Source organism: Hippopotamus amphibius, chromosome 5 (assembly GCF_030028045.1).
Source record: "Hippopotamus amphibius kiboko isolate mHipAmp2 chromosome 5, mHipAmp2.hap2, whole genome shotgun sequence".
Classification (NCBI taxonomy): Eukaryota; Metazoa; Chordata; class Mammalia; order Artiodactyla; family Hippopotamidae; genus Hippopotamus; species Hippopotamus amphibius.
Genome location: NC_080190.1, coordinates 51,764,188 through 51,781,648, shown reverse-complemented (window position 1 = coordinate 51,781,648; position 17,461 = coordinate 51,764,188). Strand labels below are relative to the sequence as shown.

Sequence of the window (17,461 nt, the reverse complement as noted above, 5' to 3'; positions counted from 1 at the left end):
ATTTGTTGAGTAAGTGCTCTGTGCCCAGCTTATAGCAACACTGTAAGGTAGTGATTGATGTTATTCTCATTTGACAGATAAGGAAACAATTCTCATTGGACATATAAAGAACTTTATTTTTTTATTCTGGGTGTTTTCAACTATATACAGAAATTCAAAGAATATATGTATATATCTCACCTTCAACAATTTCAGGTTTATGTTTTTAGTAAGTTGCAGAGTAGGTTTTTAACCCATGTCTATCTTGCTCCAAAACCCATGCTTTTAATTACAATCCTATGTTACCTCTTCATTTTGTCATTTGATACTTTTGAGTAACTTTATAATGCTAATATTTTTGATAAAATAGACATGGAAAGGCATTATAGTGATGAGTTTTTAGGTTGGTAATAAGATGGAGAAAGCACTCCCTTTTAACCACATATATTTTGTAAAAAGCGTTTGTAGTTGCAGTGTTCTGCAGACAAACCTGCTGATACGGTTCATCCTGTTTTATAAATCTTTGACCCATTCATCAGACTCTGACCACTCTAGAGATAAAGGACTATGGTTGCATTGGTCTTTCTGACTGAGTGGCCTTCTGCCGATTGAGAAATTGTATAATTATTAACTATGGTAATGGATATGTACTTGCAAGTTTCATCTGGTATCTTAATGAGCTTTAACCCTCTAAGTCCACCCAAAAGTTATCCAGGAATCATTGAAATGTGTCAGTGTTCACAACTTAACTCTTCAGTCAGTGTATTTTTGCTGTGATAAATATCTTGTTTCCCTCTGCCCTCACTACAACCCATTGCCCTGCTCACAGACTCACAACTCCTATAAATTAGAGGAGTTAATAGCTGCAGCCTTAGATATAAAGACTTCTTTAAAAAAATTACTCTTTTGAATTAATAGGACCATACTTTCTAGTCAGTTTTTTTGTTTTGTGTGTTGTTTTGGTTTTAAGGGGGAAGGGAAAGTCCCACACATACTGGGGTATGTATTTAGACAAACAAGCAAAGGCATACTAATCGTTATATACAAATAACCTTGTGTTTTATAGACCTTTAATTTGTTTCGGACATCTCTTGTCCTGGGAGATCTTGTCTGAACTCTCAAGGCTGCTTTGTGTCACCTCTGTGTTCTTCAGTGACTGCCCCTGCCTAGAGGGCAAGAAAGACTCTGAATCTTGGGAATCTGCGGCCCCTGGGCCTCATAACCCTCAATGCTACCAAACTTGAATCCAAGGACTATGTAATCTAGTCTGGATATAGGGCCATTTAGTCAGATTTTCCCTTCAAGAAAGAGACTAAATAGAACATTACTTTCTTTTTTTTTAATTGAGGTATAGTTGATGTACAATATTATATGTTTCATGTATATGACATAGTGATTCATAATTTTTAAAGGTTATATTCCTTTTATAGCCATTATAAAATATTGGCTATATTCCCTGTGTTGTATACTTGTAGCTTATTTTATGACATAATAGTGTATACCTCTTAATCCTTTACCCTTGTCTTGCCCTTCCTCCTCTTCCCCCTCCCCATTGGTAACCACTAGTTTGTACTCTGTATCTGTGAATCTGTTTCTTTTTTGTTATATTCACTGGTATGTTTTATTTTTTAGATTCCACATGTAAGTGCTATCATATAGTATTTGTCTTTCTGTCTGACTTACTTCATTTGGCATAATACCCTCTGAGTCTATCCATGTTGTTGCAAATAGCAAAATTTATTTTCTTTTTTATGGCTGAGTAGTATTCCGTGTGTGTGTGCATGTGCGCGCGTATATGCCACATCTTCTTTATCCATTCATCTGTTGATGAACACTTAGGTTGCTTCTATATCTTGGCCATTGTAAATAATGCTGCTATGAACATTGGGGTGCATGTATCTTTTTGAATTAGTGTTTTTGTTGTTTTTTAGATATATACCTAGGAGTGGAATTGCTGGGTCATATGGTAGTTCTATTTTTAGGTTTTTGAGAAACCTCTATAAGAACATTGCTTTCTTATCTACTGTGATTGTGTCAGATATAATGATACCAGAAGTATAAGTCTGGTGTTAGGGAGAGTGGTTGGTTCAGTATAGACTGGTAAAGCATAATTGGATGTTTAGTAGTTAAATGAATGGAGTTGGATGGAATTCTGCAGCGTTGTATGGAATGAAAAGATGACATGGCCCAAGGAAAAAGAGAAAGAAAAACCAGAGAGGTAGAAAAACTAGTTAGGAAAAGAGTAGTGTTCTAGAAACTAAGAAAAGAGTTTCACTCTTTTGGAGTGGTGAAGTACTGTGGATACTTACTTGACAACTTGGACTTCACTGTTGTCTTAATAGAGATAGGAAATAGAAGTCTGATTGCAGGACATTTAGGAGAAAATGTTAAGTGAGGACCTAAAAGCAGTGAGTGTCTTACTCTCTTTTTGGAGATTACCTATAGCAAGTCTGTTCCTTGGGTAAGACAGCTAAGGCTGCTTTACTGGCTGCTATGTTGGGGGGTGGGGAGTGGGGAGGGATGCCTTGGGACTGTATTGTACTCCTTTTTTATGAATATTATTTAAATTCAGTTTCAAAATTTTGTCACTAACCATAGTCCAGAGAGTCTCTGAAAAATGCAGGTAATGGGCAGCCCTGCTTTGGTTGAGTTGCCCCAGACTTCTCCCTCCTAGGGACACCCTGCATGTATTCCTGTGGTGGCTCAATTTCTCTATTTTACTCATTTTAGCTCACCCATTAGACTATAAGCTCCTTAAAGCTCTGTGTTAATGTTGTTGAATTCCCAGTACTCATCATGATGCCTGGCACATACTACTGAGTTATTTGTTACATGAATGATTGAATGAATAAATCAAGAGTTTTCTGGTTTTTTAAGCAGAAAAGAATTCTAATTTGATGGTCTCACAGAATCAACAGAAGTAGAATGTTTCAGGAAAGAGGAATTGATAAACAGTTTCAAATGTCAGTAAGATAAGGGTTGAAAACGGACCTTTGGATTTGGCTGTTAGAGGTCATTGGTTTCCATAGTAAAAACCGTTATAGCAAAATGATTAGAGTAAGAGCCATATTTCAGTGGGTTGAAGGATAAATGGGAAGTGAGAACAAAGAAACAACATGAAAGTTTATTTTGTTTTTAAAGATTTGAGGCTAAAGGGAAGAAAATGTTGGAGAGAAACCCAAAGATTCGCGTGAGGGAAGTTCATTACCATAATAATTTTGTGCATTTGATTTGAATATATCTAAGCGTTTCTACGTATGTGTTAGGATAATATATTCCTCCCTCTTCCACTTGGTTTTGCTGTATCTTTTGAACTTGAACGTTTTTTTGCTGTGCTATTGGGGGCCCCCTAGTGGCCAATTTAATAATGATATATAAATAGTAAGCTGTAAATTAGAGCTAGTAAACCAGTTATTCTTTATGCAGATTATTCTTTCTATAAGGATTAGTGGGGGTGGGATATGTGGTTATAGTACTTAGTGATGCTTAGCCCCCCTTGTTTTGTTATGGGTAAAGGCTTGACACCCAAACTTACTATAATTTTGTTTCCTTAGTAATAAAGCGCTATTATAAACTGTTTGAAAATAGCAGTATATCTTTGCTTTAGCTGCTAATAAGTTAACAGCTGCCATCATTGTTCTCGACTCTTATTCTGCAATGTTAGATTTAGGTTCATTGTTGTATATCTGTTGGAACACCATATCCAGTTTGAAGACTGAAAGAGAAGCCTAAATTACCAAATGAAAAAAGATCTGATTGTTATAAAAATAATAAACATTCACTATTCATCACAATAAAACTTTTAAAATATAGAAATATTGAAAAAAAATCAGCCTTAATCTTGCTTCCCAATGGTTTTCTTTCTAGGATTTTTTTTTAATGTTATAAAATATTTCTGAACAACATAAGGAATACCTCTGTAACCACACCTAGTTAAAAAAGTAAAACATGGTGAGTACACCTTTATGTGCACTTTACCTATCACATCCCCATTCCTCCCTCCCAAAGGTAACTACAATCCCAAATTTGGTGTTTTATTCTCAGGCATATTTTAAAACTCAGTATATTGATATCATAAGTTATATATTCTTCAGATTGCTTCTTTCATTTAAAATGTTTGTAAGATGTATCCATGTTGACATGTAATTCACAATCATTTATTTTTCTGCCATATAGTAGTCTTTCTCTGAATATCCCATGATTTATGTCCTCTTCATGGATTTTTAGGTTCTAAATTTTTTGTTTATAAAGTCTCCCATGATCATTTTTGTACATGTATGCTTGTGTAGATACGTATGAGTTCTCCAGGGCAGAAACTTGGAAGTGGACTTATTTGGTTGTGTGGTATGGGCATCTTCACCTTTACCAGATTGTTCTTCAGAGCTATGTAAGAGGTCCCCAACCTTGGGTATTATTAGACTGCTTGACTCTTTTCCCAGTCCTGTGGGTATGAAACAGTGTTTCTTAAAAACAGTAACAAGAAAGAAGACTTGTATCATAGGATATTTAAAAGATGTACAAAAGTAGAGTGATTAGAGAAGTGAACCTGTGTGTTCCATCAACCTGCCTGGACAGTTATCAACATATGGCCCATCTTGTTTCATCTATAACCTCACTCGCTCTTCCCTCCTGGTGTTCTAAGGAAGTCAGAGATGTGACACCATTTCATATGCAAACACTCATTTTGCATCTCCAGCGCTTAGCCTTTCATACATAGCCTTAGTATCCCACTAAAAACCTCAGTAATCCCTTAATGTTATAAAATATCAAAGTTTCAGTTTTGCCAGTTGTCTTATGATATTTTTGCATTTGTTTTTTCAAATCAAGATCTAAATAAGATCCATAGGGGAATTCCCTGGTAGTCCAGTGGTTAGGATATCTGTTCAGGGAACTAAGATCCTGCATGCTGCTGGGCCTGGCTTAATAAATAAATAAGTAAGTAAATAAGTAAATAAATAAAGGTCCATACATTGTAATTGGTCTCAATTTACAGATTCCCTCCGCTTTCCCTTACAACAACAACCTTGTGATGTTAGTAGCCATTAATGATTGTTGCTTAGAAAATCCACTCATTAGGAGTTGCAAAATGATGCTATTTTATCATTCTCTTTGTTTTTGTTGTTGTTTATTAGCAGAATATCTCTATAAAGAGAGATTTCCTCTCATCATGTATTTGGCCATCTTGAGATACTGTTAGTAAAGAAAGACAGGATAAAATTTTTTCCTTTTATTCACCAACTTTTGAAACAGTTATTTAGTCACTCAGTATCCTCCAAAGGCAATCATTGAATGAGTTTGTTTTAGTTATCTTTATGAACTCATGGATTTAAGCATGATTGATGTGTTCTAATCCATCACAGTGATCATCCTGACTGATGTGCAGATTGCCCAACTTTGGCCAGTGGGAGCCTCTTTAAGTTGGCTCCTGAGTTCTTTTGATGCAGTCCTACTAGTCTTTGATAGTTTTCATGTGTGATAAGATGTTTCGGGTTCATCTTATACATTTCCAACCCAAAACCTAGAATGAGCCATTGTTCTAAGGAGTCCTCTTCCTATCACATACCAAAATTCCAGTCTCTCAGAAGGAAAGGAAGTAGTTCATTAGCCAGTTCAGGCATAGTGAGCCATTCTTATCAAAAATTGGTGGAATCCCTCCTGAAATCAAAATTCACAAATGCCAGCCAGGGGCCCACCTTACAAGCAGGCCTTTTTAAGGACAGTAGTCTCAGGCCTGCTGTGTTAACTCTTTTCTGTGCAGGTGCCTATGAGACATTTTGTGGAAATGAGGAGTAACTAGAATGTTGGATAAGGAGTCAGGAATTCAGAAGAGAGATTGTGATGGAGATACACATCTGGTGGTCGTTAGTGATTACATCAGATATACATCTGGTGGTCGTTAGTCATTAGTGATGGAGCTATACATCTGATACTCATTAGAAGGTATTTAGATCCTGAGACTGAATGAAAATCACCTAGGGGATGAGTGCAGAGAGAGAGCCAAGTACTGGGCCCTTGTGCAAGAAGTTGAGAAGATGAGGAGGGGCTAGCAAAGGAGACTGAGAAGGAGCAGCTGGTGAGGTGGTTTGAGTTGGGATGAGAATCAAGAGGATGTGGTATCCCTAAAGCCAGATAAAAAGAAGAAAGGGTGATCAGTGGTGTCAAATCCTGCTAACGGTCCGAGTAAGTTGAAAATGGAGAATTGACTGATGCCAACGTGGAGGTTATTAGAGACCTTGAAATATGCTGTTTCGGTGGAGTGGTTTGGACTAACACTTGACTGAAGTGGGTTTAAGAGAGAATGGAAGTAGAGGGAATATAGACAGTTCTTTCAAGGAATTTTGTTGTAGAGGGAAGCAGAAGAGTGGTGCAATAAGTGAAGGAGTGGAGGAGCTGAGGAATACCAGCATAAGGAATAGTCATAGCATGTTGATGGAGATGCTCCAGTAAAGAGAAGAAAGTCAGGATGTGGGAGAGAAGTGGGGGAGAATTGTTGGACCCTGAAAAGGAAAGAGGGTATAAGATCTAATATCTAAGTGAGGAAGCGATGGCCTTGCGTAGAAGCAGGAATAGTTAGTTCATCCATAGTAATGGGAAGGTGAGCAAAGTATATAGGTACGATAGTGGTGGGTAGATACGTTGTTGGCAACTTGTAAGTAATCGCCAGATGCGCTTGAGAATAGGCGAGGAGATGCTGGGGATTTAAGGAGTAAAAAGGTATAAAAGAGTTATCTTGGAAAGTGAATGGACAGGGAAAGATAAGATTGCTGGGTACCACCTTCAGATTAGTGGTAATGAACTTAAAATGAGACTAGTTTTCATTGGCTACAAGTGTAGAGTAGGTGGTGACTGAACCAGGGTTTGAGTTTAGCTGGGCAAATACCTTGGAGAGAAGAGCAGCAGAATTAGAAATGTACGATAGGGAGTGATTATAATAATGGACTGTGGAATCTAAGCTGGTTAAGGAGGGAAGTGAAGAATGAGGCTGTAAAAATGAAGTATGACCATTGTGTTCAGTGTAGATTCCACGTGGTCAAAGAGTTGTTGGAGTTGTGCATTTAGAGGGGGTAAGTTGAAGATAGGAGAAAGTAGTCAGAGAGTTGAAAGCTTAAATTGAAATTAAGAAAAAATATGTAGTTATTGATAATGGTAGGGTATATGATTATGAAAATGGGTGACTGAGGTAGGGTGGAGAATAAAATCAGTGGAGCAGAAGAGGGCAAGGAACCAAGAGGCCAGGGTATTGGAAGGAACACCCACATTGATACTGAAATCACAAGAGTTATAATCAGATAGGTTATTAGATTTGGAAGAGTTGACCATGAGCAAATCTTCAAGGAATGGTAAGAGTGACTGGGGATAATAGCTGTCCTTTCCTGTATACTGCCATACTTCCCATACCTCCGTATGGACTTTTCACCACATGAAACCTTCTTACCTTTTTACAGAGGACCCTGTACTCTAATTAAAAGTCCTCAATCATGCCATGGCCTTTCATACCTCTGCCTTTTGCAGCTGCTTGTTCTTTTGTTTAGATGCTCACAGCCATAGTGCTGGCCTTCCATAGGAGCGTTGTTCCCCAGTAGACTACTGTTTCCTGTTTATACCTTATAGTATTTATTACATTATTTTAACACTATTAGTTTATATTCACTGTTTTTCTCTCCTTTTCATTTTTTTAAAACCAGGCTGACAGTTCCCTTAGGCCAAGGACTTTATCTTTTTGTCCCTGTCGCATTATAAAAAATTTACCAGTAAACTCTAGGAATAGATCTATGTAATAAATACTTTTTGAAAGTCAGTTATTATCAAGTAAATAGTGCTGTGATTATTTTTATCTCACTAAATATGATGCTTACTTAGATTTACTTGTATCAAGTGTCATGGTTAATGAAAAAGAAATTTGAATTATGATGTTTCTTTTATCACTATATTACAAAATGACTATTCTTAATCTGTATTTTAGAGAAGGTTAAAAATACAGAAGCAGTTATTGATTGTGCTTACAGATTGAAGATAGATAATACAGTCACTTTTACATTTTGAAAAGAGCCTTGGTTTTTTATTTTCTCTTCCTTCTGATTCAAGCCTTCTATTTTGGTCTATGGAATTGAGTTCACAGTTGAAGGAAGGCGGCCCTAAACTTACTGACATAATCTATAGAGTAAAGAAAATGGGGATGGGGGCCCGGTGTGCAATGGCTGCAAACAGCAGTGTCCTCGGTAGTGTATGCAGCCTGTTGCCTGTACAGGTTGCCCTAAGGGACCTTGGAGACAGCCCTTTTCCAGGGACATTAATGACAGGCATGCTGTCCCCAGTCTAGGCTCCAGACAGGTAAGCGTGGTGCCTTCGGAAAGCCCCAGGGCGCAGTGGCCAGGGTCTACACTGGCCAAGTCATAATGTCCATCCACACCAAGCTGCAGAACAAGGAGCATGTGATTGAGGCCCTCCGCAGGGCCAAGTTCAAGTTCCCTGGCCACCAGAAGATCCACATCTCCAAGAAGTGGGGATTTACTAAGTTTAATGTGGATGAATTTGAAAACATGGTGGCAGAAAAACGGCTCATCCTGCATGGCTGTGGGGTCAGATACATCCCTAATCGTGGCCCCCTGGACAAATGGCGGGCCCTGCACTCGTGAGAGCCTTGGCGCTGTCCCCTCCTTACTTGTGCCCATAAATAAATCCTACTTTTCTGTCCAAAAAAAGAAAACGGGGGATTTAGAGGTGACTATAATACAGTTAAATGCTGTTTCTTCCCTTCTTTTTTAACTTATTGTTTAAACAGTACGAGTTTTTGCAATACAAGAAATGAACATGCGAAGAATTTACTCATTTGATGTTAGTATGCTTAGCTTTATTTTCCTTAAAGAGTCTTTATGTGAGGATTTTTTGTGGCTATTTTGATCTCTCCTTCTGATTTCTTATATATTTGTCACCTTTACAATTAAATGGAGTAACAATATAAATCACATCTATTAATTTTTTTTTAAATTATGTTTTTGATTCATCATTTATATTATATTTGCTTTGGGGATATTATAAGTTAATATAAACATATAAAAATTTACAGACAAATGCTCATTTTAGATTTTTCTTTTTTTTCAGAAACCATGAGTAGATCTCAAGTTCACATTTTTTGGGGTGCTCCAATTAGTCCACTAGAAATGACAGTATCACAGGAACCAGCTTCTTTAGTGTCTACTGCTGACCCCTGGAAAGAAATTCAGCTTCTGTACAATCACCATTCCTTACATCTGAAGGATGAAAAACGCAGGCACAAAAATATTGAGGACTGTCAGACCCCGGAACCTCTGGGCCTTCCAGATCTACTTCATGGTCATTTTCCAGCAAACTCTACGAACAGATCTGTTCACGTGAAAGATGACTTCACACATTGCATTTCTGAAACACAAACTATAAAATTCCAAAAGAGTCACCACTTGAGGATGAGCAATAGAACCAAATCCGATGAGCAAATATGTGAATTTAAGGGTGGAGTTAAGCGTTTAACTGAAGAAGAAAAGTATCAGAAGCTTTTCAGTGAACATAAGAAAATCACAGATGAATGGCATAAAGGGCAATCAAACATACGTGGTCAAAACGTTCCAAAAAATTCCTTTCAGTTAGAGCATACGTGTGCAGCTATATTGGAGGTGGTGTGTGGTACTGAACAGACTACTGTGGGGCCAGGAGCTGTGGAAACAAAGTGTGCACCAACAGAGCATCGTGAAATACAAAGCCAGTGTCTGGAGTTCTTTTCTTCTAACACAGTAGACAAATCAAGGCCTGAAGGAACAGTTAGGACGGTCTCAGGCCTTAAAATATCCACTGACACTGAATTTCTCAGTATAATGACCTCCAGCCAGGTTGCTTTTTTAGCTCAAAGGAGGTATAAAGGGCAGAATTCTATAGACAAAGGGACCATAAACATGGAACCAGAGGCAAGTCATGGGGAAATAAGAATAACTGAAGATAATTTGTTTCAGCCCAATGATGATTCTTCAGAAGGATATGAAGATGGACAGGACCAAGCCGGTTCCCTTGAACTTTTTAGTCCTGTTTGTCCCGAAACAAAAAGTAGCCACGTTCTCTTACATGCTGATAAAGGTCTTGAAGAAAGTATAGGACCTCAAGAACTTTTCAGTTTTGACAATAAATTACCACCAAATGAGATATGCATTGAGTCCTGTAGCGCAGGAATACTGTGTTCCCAACTAAATACCTTCCACAAAAGTTCCATTAAAAGAAGGTGTACCTCTGAAGATAAATCAGGCCATCCTCAAGCTCTATCTGAAGTCCCCCACGTAGCTAAGAAAATTAAGTTGAAAATTAATGAGAGGGATCATACTGTAACAGTGGACCAGAGGAATGTGTCTGGATTTAAGGGCATTAAAAAAACATCGTTAATAAAAAACTGTGATTCTGAAAGTCAGAAGTATAATTGTTTAGTCATGGTGTTATCTCCATGTCATGTGAAAGAAATAAATATAAAATCTGGACCAAATTCTGGCTCTAAAGTGCCTTTAGCAACAGTTGTGGTAATTGACCAATCAGAAATTAAGAAGAAGGTTTTTCTGTGGAGGACTGCAGCGTTTTGGGCACTTACAGTGTTTCTTGGAGATATAATTTTACTCACGGGTAAGGACATCATGGTATGATGGAAGTTTGCTTTACAAAACTGTGAGCTTTTCCCCCTCTCCCACTTAAGCCTTTGAGGATTCTTTCTTTACCATTTGCCTCTCAGGGTTCTAGCATGATTGAGCTCCTTATAGCATCTGCACTGGTCTCCTCACCCCTGCCCAGGGTCCTGTACGTTGCCATTTCTGGGCGTTTGTCTGTCCTTAGTTCTGTCCCTCCTTCCTACTCATCTTCTCCATAAGAGGCCTTCTCTGGTGGCTCCTCCTTTCATTCACTATGCTAGCATTCATGTCATGTATCATCAGGCTGTTTCCTGTTTTTTCTTTCTTTTTTTCCTGTTATAGTTTTTTATATTTATGTATGTCTTTTTGTTAGCTGTATTAGCAGTCTTATGATAAAAGGACAACGTTTCTACTACTTAATCCCTAATAAAGCTGTGCACACTGCATTCTTATTGAGGGAGCATAGAATTTCTATTGTATTTTTAAATGATTAAAATTACAGCAGACTCTTGAACGACATGGATTTGAACTGCATGGGTCCACTTATATGTGGATATTTTTCAATAGTAAACGCTGCAGAACTCCACCATTCCTGGTTGGTTGAATCCGTGGATGTAGAGGAACAAGGGATACGGAGGGTTGACTGTAAAGTTATAGATGGATTAACCCCGTGTTATTCAAGGGTCACTACTCATCACATTTGGAAATATGGAAAGGAGAAACTCCTCATATTATACTAACCTCATATAACCGCCAGTGGAGTTTGGAGTGTTACCTTCTGCTTATCTTCCCTGTGGTCTTCAATCTGTGACTGCAAACGTGGATAATAGCTGATATTTATTGGGAACTTAGTGTCAGTCCCTGTTTCAGATTTTACTTGTCTTTCAACTCATTACAACAACTATATGAGGAGAGCACTGAGCATCATCCCCATTTTTCAGCTTGAGGAAACTGAGACCCAAGGAAGTGAAGTAACTTGCCCATTGTCACCTAGCTAGGAGGTGGCAAAACAGGGTTTCACCCAGGCCCCAGAATCCTTACTCTTAATATACGGTTGTAATCATGAAAAACAGTTTGTATCCTGCTTTTTCACCTGAAAAAAGAAATGTAACATTTTGTTACGTCCTTTACTGATTTAAAAATCAACACACAGTGTATTAGGGCAGAGATAGTAGACATTTTAAGAATAAATTCCAGACCAGGATGAGGTTGATTGAGCTGAATAGCCTATCTAAAGAAAGAATGTGATAAGAGGTGTGGGTCAGCTTTAGAAGCTTAGGAAGAAAACATCAAAGCAATCATTGGTAATTCCTACCAAATGGTTTGCTGGGGAAATGAGAACCTTAGCTAATATATGTTGGTATTTGTGTAAGATTTTCAGGTGCAGTCCCTACTGAAGAGATGAACATGGGATTGTAACAGCTTGGAGTAGTCTTGTCCCACTGGCGGTGTCCTTTTACTTGTTGGCAACTCAGGTCATCTAACTCAGCTCTCTTCTGATTCAGTGCTCACTGAGCAGCCCTTTCCTTATGACTTGGCTTCCAAGGTATAAAACTGCCTACCAGATGGGAACAGGCTGTAGGTGTTATTTCTTTGGCAATTAATGTCTTGTTGTATATTTAAACAGAAAGATTGTATTCTGGTTTTTTGTTTTTTTGTCTCATTAACTGATTTAATGCGAGCTTATATTGCAGAGCTGAAATCTGGTTTTGGAGTGCTGAAAAAATGAGGTTCCCCAGACCATAAAGAGAGGGTTAGACCCTGGACCATGGTTATTTTACCGAGGCATTACTGTCACTGTGTTTGCCTCCCAGGAGGCCTTTTCCTAGCAGATGGAAACTCAACCCTCCTATTTTTCCCTAGTGTCCATACAGTTGTTAACAAGTAGATAACGTTCTGTGAAGTGACTTTACCATAATTTACTTAGCCATTTTCTCATTGTAGACTATTTAGATTATTTCTATGAGCACTTTTTTTTTTTGAACAGGGCTTTTTGTTTGTTTTCTGTTTTGCTTTATTTCCTTAGGGAAAAAAAAGTATCTAGTTCAGATACCTAGTTTCTTTTGTTTGTGTGGAATAGATGAAAACTTTGTGGAAAGAGAAGTCTGTACTTTTCTCTTTTCCTAATTAGGTAATGAGATTATATTTACATAGAAATTTATGAGTGAAATCCCATTTTAATTAATAGCATCCAATTGCACATTATTATATCTCTGTGTTGGATATCTCATACTACCTGCAGATATCCACCCCAAAACTGAACAGTTCTGTGTAACAGATGGATTCCAGATCACGTTCCATTCAGTAACACAATGGATATTTTGCTACTATATTTTAGCAGTAGGATGAAAAGATGCTATAAATAAGGACTGTCTAAGGGAGACTAGTGACTAGAGTTAAAAGAGAAGAGGACCTGGGATTTAACTGTGGGAAACCAGTATTTAAAGAACAGACAGAACCATATCAGTGAGTGGGCCAAGAAATAGGGCAGGGGCTGGGTTCTCAACTCGCCTCCACCCTATCACGAGTCATTAATGTTTCACTACTCTGAACATAGGTTTTGCAATATGATTTTTTCAGGGTTCTCCTTGAAATTGATTATTTGTTTCTTTCTGAAGAGCAGGCATCCTGATGTCAGATGAAAAGCCTTGAGTGCTGTGCTGGCTGTTTCTGGTCAGGCCAGGTTAAGCAAGTCAGTAGATCACACTTACGTTCTTGATAAATCATTCGTTAGCATCATGGGACATGGATTGGAGGTGGGAAGGGGACCTGCTAGGAGAGAGAATGAATGTTTGATGCAAAACAGTAGCAGTAGCAGGGGTGCAGGCAGATTTAAGAGGCAGAGTTAACAGTTGGGTTGGAGACAAAGGTGGGAAAGGAGAGGTAGAAGTTCCAGATGATGCTACGTTTTAATTGACCTGGCTAGCAGCATGGTGCCAGCAAATGAGATGGGCCATACAAGAAGACAAGCAGGTTTGAGCAAGGCTGAGTTTGACTGAGAATATCCAGTCAGGAATGTCAAATAGGCAGTTGTGGGTAAATGGTAAATGGGTTTGAAGCTGAGGAGCGGATCAGGGATATAAATTTGGAAGTAATTACTCAGAATTTATGCATCCTTGTTTTTCTTTATTTATTTTGCTGTCTTTAGTATATCTTCATACCTCTAACATTTTATATACTGATTATATCCTGCTTGGGATAGATCTGTCTCTGTCTAATTTAACAGTTTTTGCTCTACTTAGAATTGTTTCTCCCAGTTGGTATGTTTTGTTCCACTAAATGTTTCTTCTCTTTCCATCTTAGATCATACAGCTCTCTTTCTCCTGAAAAGTGTTCCTTACCTCCAAATACTTTACTTTTAACATCTATAGAAGGTGATACCATTGCTATTTAGGGAAAAATAATAAAAAATAATCAAAGCCCTTTAAGAATGCCTTACATTATGCTTATAGCAGAAGGTGTAAATCATACTGAATAGTTTTTACTCTTCTAGGCACTACTGCTTTGGAACCACTGCTTTGCTTCCTGGCCCTAAATGATTTAACTTATCGGAAATATACATTGTACCATTTGCCTTAAGTGAACAGAAGCCGTTAAACTTTTCTCTGTGGAGCAGAGCTTCCATATTGATATTTTTTGAATTATACAGAAGCAATTTTGTTATTTTACCTACATACAGACATACCTGGGTTCAGAGTTCAGATTTGCTATTTTATCATTTTGTGTCTTTAGGCAGATCATTTACCCTATTTGAACTTCAGTTGCCTGGCATATGAGAGGCAGCATTTTGCTATGATGGGTACATTAACCACAGTGAAGAAATTTTGGCATGATCAGAACTCTTTTCCCCCTTCCTAGATTTTACGATTCATGAGGATCGTTGGGTTGGTGAGACAATACTACAATCAACATTTACCAGTCAGTTATTAAATCTTGGGAATTATTCCTCTGTCCAGCCTGAAGAATGTAAGACATTTTAAATATAAGAATTTCTTAGTATTTAAAGTATATATATATATATATATAAGAAAAAAGTAAAGTTAAAATGGTAATGTTATAAAATGTGTTCTAAACAGGTTAGCTGAAATGTATTGGTTTATTTTCTTTAGTAAGAATGAAAATAGAATTTATAAAAATGAACTTGTACAATATAAATCATATTTATTTTAAGAAATATTGGGGTTCATGTTTCATTTTCTTATCTTAGAGTCAAATATAGTCATGGTTCTTAACCTTTTAGGGAATCAAAGACCTGTCTGAGGAGTTATGGGCCATTTCTTCAGAAAAATAGACTTAAGTAGATAGATATAAAATTTTGGATATCATTCCAAGTGATACCATGGACCTCTGAAATTCTTCCATGGAATTTCTGAGCCTCTGGAATCCTTGAGGTAATGAAAAGAGGGAGCTGTATGGCAAATACGTGTTTAGTTTTATAAGAAACTGCCAAACTATTTTCCAAAGTGACTGTACCATTTATACTTCCTACCAGTAGTGTACCTTGTAGTTTCTCTGCATCCTTGTCAGCATTTGATTTTGTCCTATTTTTAAATTTTAGCCGTTCTAATCAGTGTGCAGTGATATCTCATTGTGGTATTAATTTGCATTTCTCTAGTGGCACAAGACAGATCTAATAAATAGAATGTAACTAAGGAGATAAATGGTCTAAACAGTATAGTGAATAGTGCAGATCTTATATATAGGATATATCTTATGGATATAAATTGAACTCTACATTCTAATGATAGAAATATGCATTTTTGTCATGTGCCCAAAACACAGTCAGAAAAATTGATCCTATTAGGTCATAAAGAAAATGTCAGTAACTTTGACGAAGTGGAATTATTGCAAACATGCTGATCAAATGCTATAAAACTAGAATTTATTAACCACAACAACAACAGGTCCTATATCTGGAAATTTTAAACCTCTTAAAAAATTCTGAGTGAAAAGGGAAATACAAACTGACATTATAGAATAGAATTTTTTTTTTTAAATAATGACAGTGAAAACACTACATGTCAATCTCTGGGATACATTTAAGGGAGTTATCAAAGAAAAATTTATTAGCTAAACTCTTTGTATTGATAAAAATGAAAGAATAAAAATAAATGAATTAAATTCTAAACTCAGAAAGTAGCAAAAGAACAACAGTGTAAAGCAAAGAAACAAGAAGGAATGAAATAATGAAGGTAAAAGCAGAAATACAAATGAGAATTAAAAAATGATAAATAATTTTGATAAATCAAAATCTTGTTTAAAAAAAATGAACTAGTTAATCTAATCAAGAAAAAGGGAGAGATGTGCCTCAATGTTCATTGCAGCACTATTTACAGTAGCCAAGACACAGAAGCAACCTAAATGTCCATCAACAGATGAATGGATAAAGATGTGGTACATATATACAGTGGAATATTACCCAGCCATAAAAAAGAGCAAAATATTGCCATTAGCAACAACATAGATGGACCTAGGGATTATCATACTAAGTGAAGTGAGTCAGACAAAGACAGATATCATTCAATGTCACTCATAGGTGGAATCTAGTTTAAAAAAATGATACAAATGAACTTATTTACAAAACAGAAACAGACTTACAGATATTGAAAACAAACTTATGGTTACCAAAGGGGAAATGTTGGGAGAAGAGATAAATTAGGAGTTTGGGATTAACATATACATGCTAGTATATATGATCAACAAGGACCTACTGTATAACAGAGGAAACTCTACTCAATATTCTGTAATAACCTATATGAGAAAAGAATCTGAAAAAGAATGAATACACACACATACACACACACACACACGTAAAACTGAATCACTGTGCTGTATACCTGAGAGTAACACAACATTGTAAATCAACTGTAATCCAATAAAATTAAAAAAAAAGAAAGAAAAAAGGGAGAAAGCAAACATACGAAATAAATGACAAGGAGGAAATAATCATTGAAACAGAAGTTAAAAACCAATAAAAGTCTATGTTATAGAACTTAATGCAAATAAATTTGAAAAAGCTAGATATATAATTTTCTAGGGAATTGCAGATTGCCAAGATTGATCCTATTAGAGATAGAAAGTTTAAATTGACCCGTTTCTATAGAAGAAATAGAGAAAATTGTTAAGGAATTACTATACAAAAAAGTGCCAGACCCAGATAGTTTCACAGGAAATTCTACCAAACCCCCGAAGACCAGGTAATTCCAGTGCTCTATAAATTATTCCAAAGTACTTAAGAAGGAAAATTTCTAATTCCTTTTATAAAGCAAATATAACACTGACACCTAAACCAAATAAAAACATTACAAATAAAAACACAAATCAGTATTATACATGATTATTGATGTAGAAAGTCTAAACAGAATTTTAGTAAACAAAATCTAACACCACATTAGGGAAATAATGACCAAGAGAGAGTTATTCCAGAAATGGAAGATTTGTTCAGTATTAGAAGATCCATAAATGTCATATTTCATATTAATAAATCTAAGGAAAAATTACATGACTCTCTCCAAAGATGTTGAGAAACGCTTTGACAAAATTCAACATCCATTCATTGTAAAAAGGACTCCAGGAAATCAAAACTGAGGGTACTTTCTCCTTCTATCAATAAGTACAGTATCAGTACAGTGCTAAAATTACAATACAGTTGCTACTGTATCAATAAAATAGATATGATTGAACTTGGTGTACCCCCAAAAAAAATTAAAAAAAAATAAAATAAAATAGATATGCTTATCCCTAATGCCTAATCTTATTTAATGGAGAAACTCTAGAGGCATTTCCACTAAAATCAGAAACAGGATAAGAATGTCCATTATCTCTGCTATTGTTCACCATTATAC

General features: G+C 36.6%; 1 protein-coding gene and 1 pseudogene across 8 annotated transcripts in view; both read left to right on the top strand.

The window, feature by feature from the left end:
* SHLD2 (shieldin complex subunit 2) overlaps positions 1 to 17,461 on the top strand; it is a 94,899-nt gene that overhangs the window by 35,933 nt on the left and 41,505 nt on the right. For all 8 annotated transcript variants that reach the window (XR_009053662.1, XM_057734237.1, XM_057734242.1 and 5 more), the window contains 2 exons: positions 9,082 to 10,614; positions 14,475 to 14,582. Coding sequence is in view for 7 of the 8 variants with exons in the window: in XM_057734237.1 (XP_057590220.1) it covers positions 9,082 to 10,614; positions 14,475 to 14,582 (1,641 nt within the window). In the remaining variant the exon portion in view is untranslated. The remainder of the gene's footprint in view (positions 1 to 9,081; positions 10,615 to 14,474; positions 14,583 to 17,461) is intronic.
* Positions 8,107 to 8,255, top strand: LOC130854694 (small nucleolar RNA SNORA70; annotated as a pseudogene).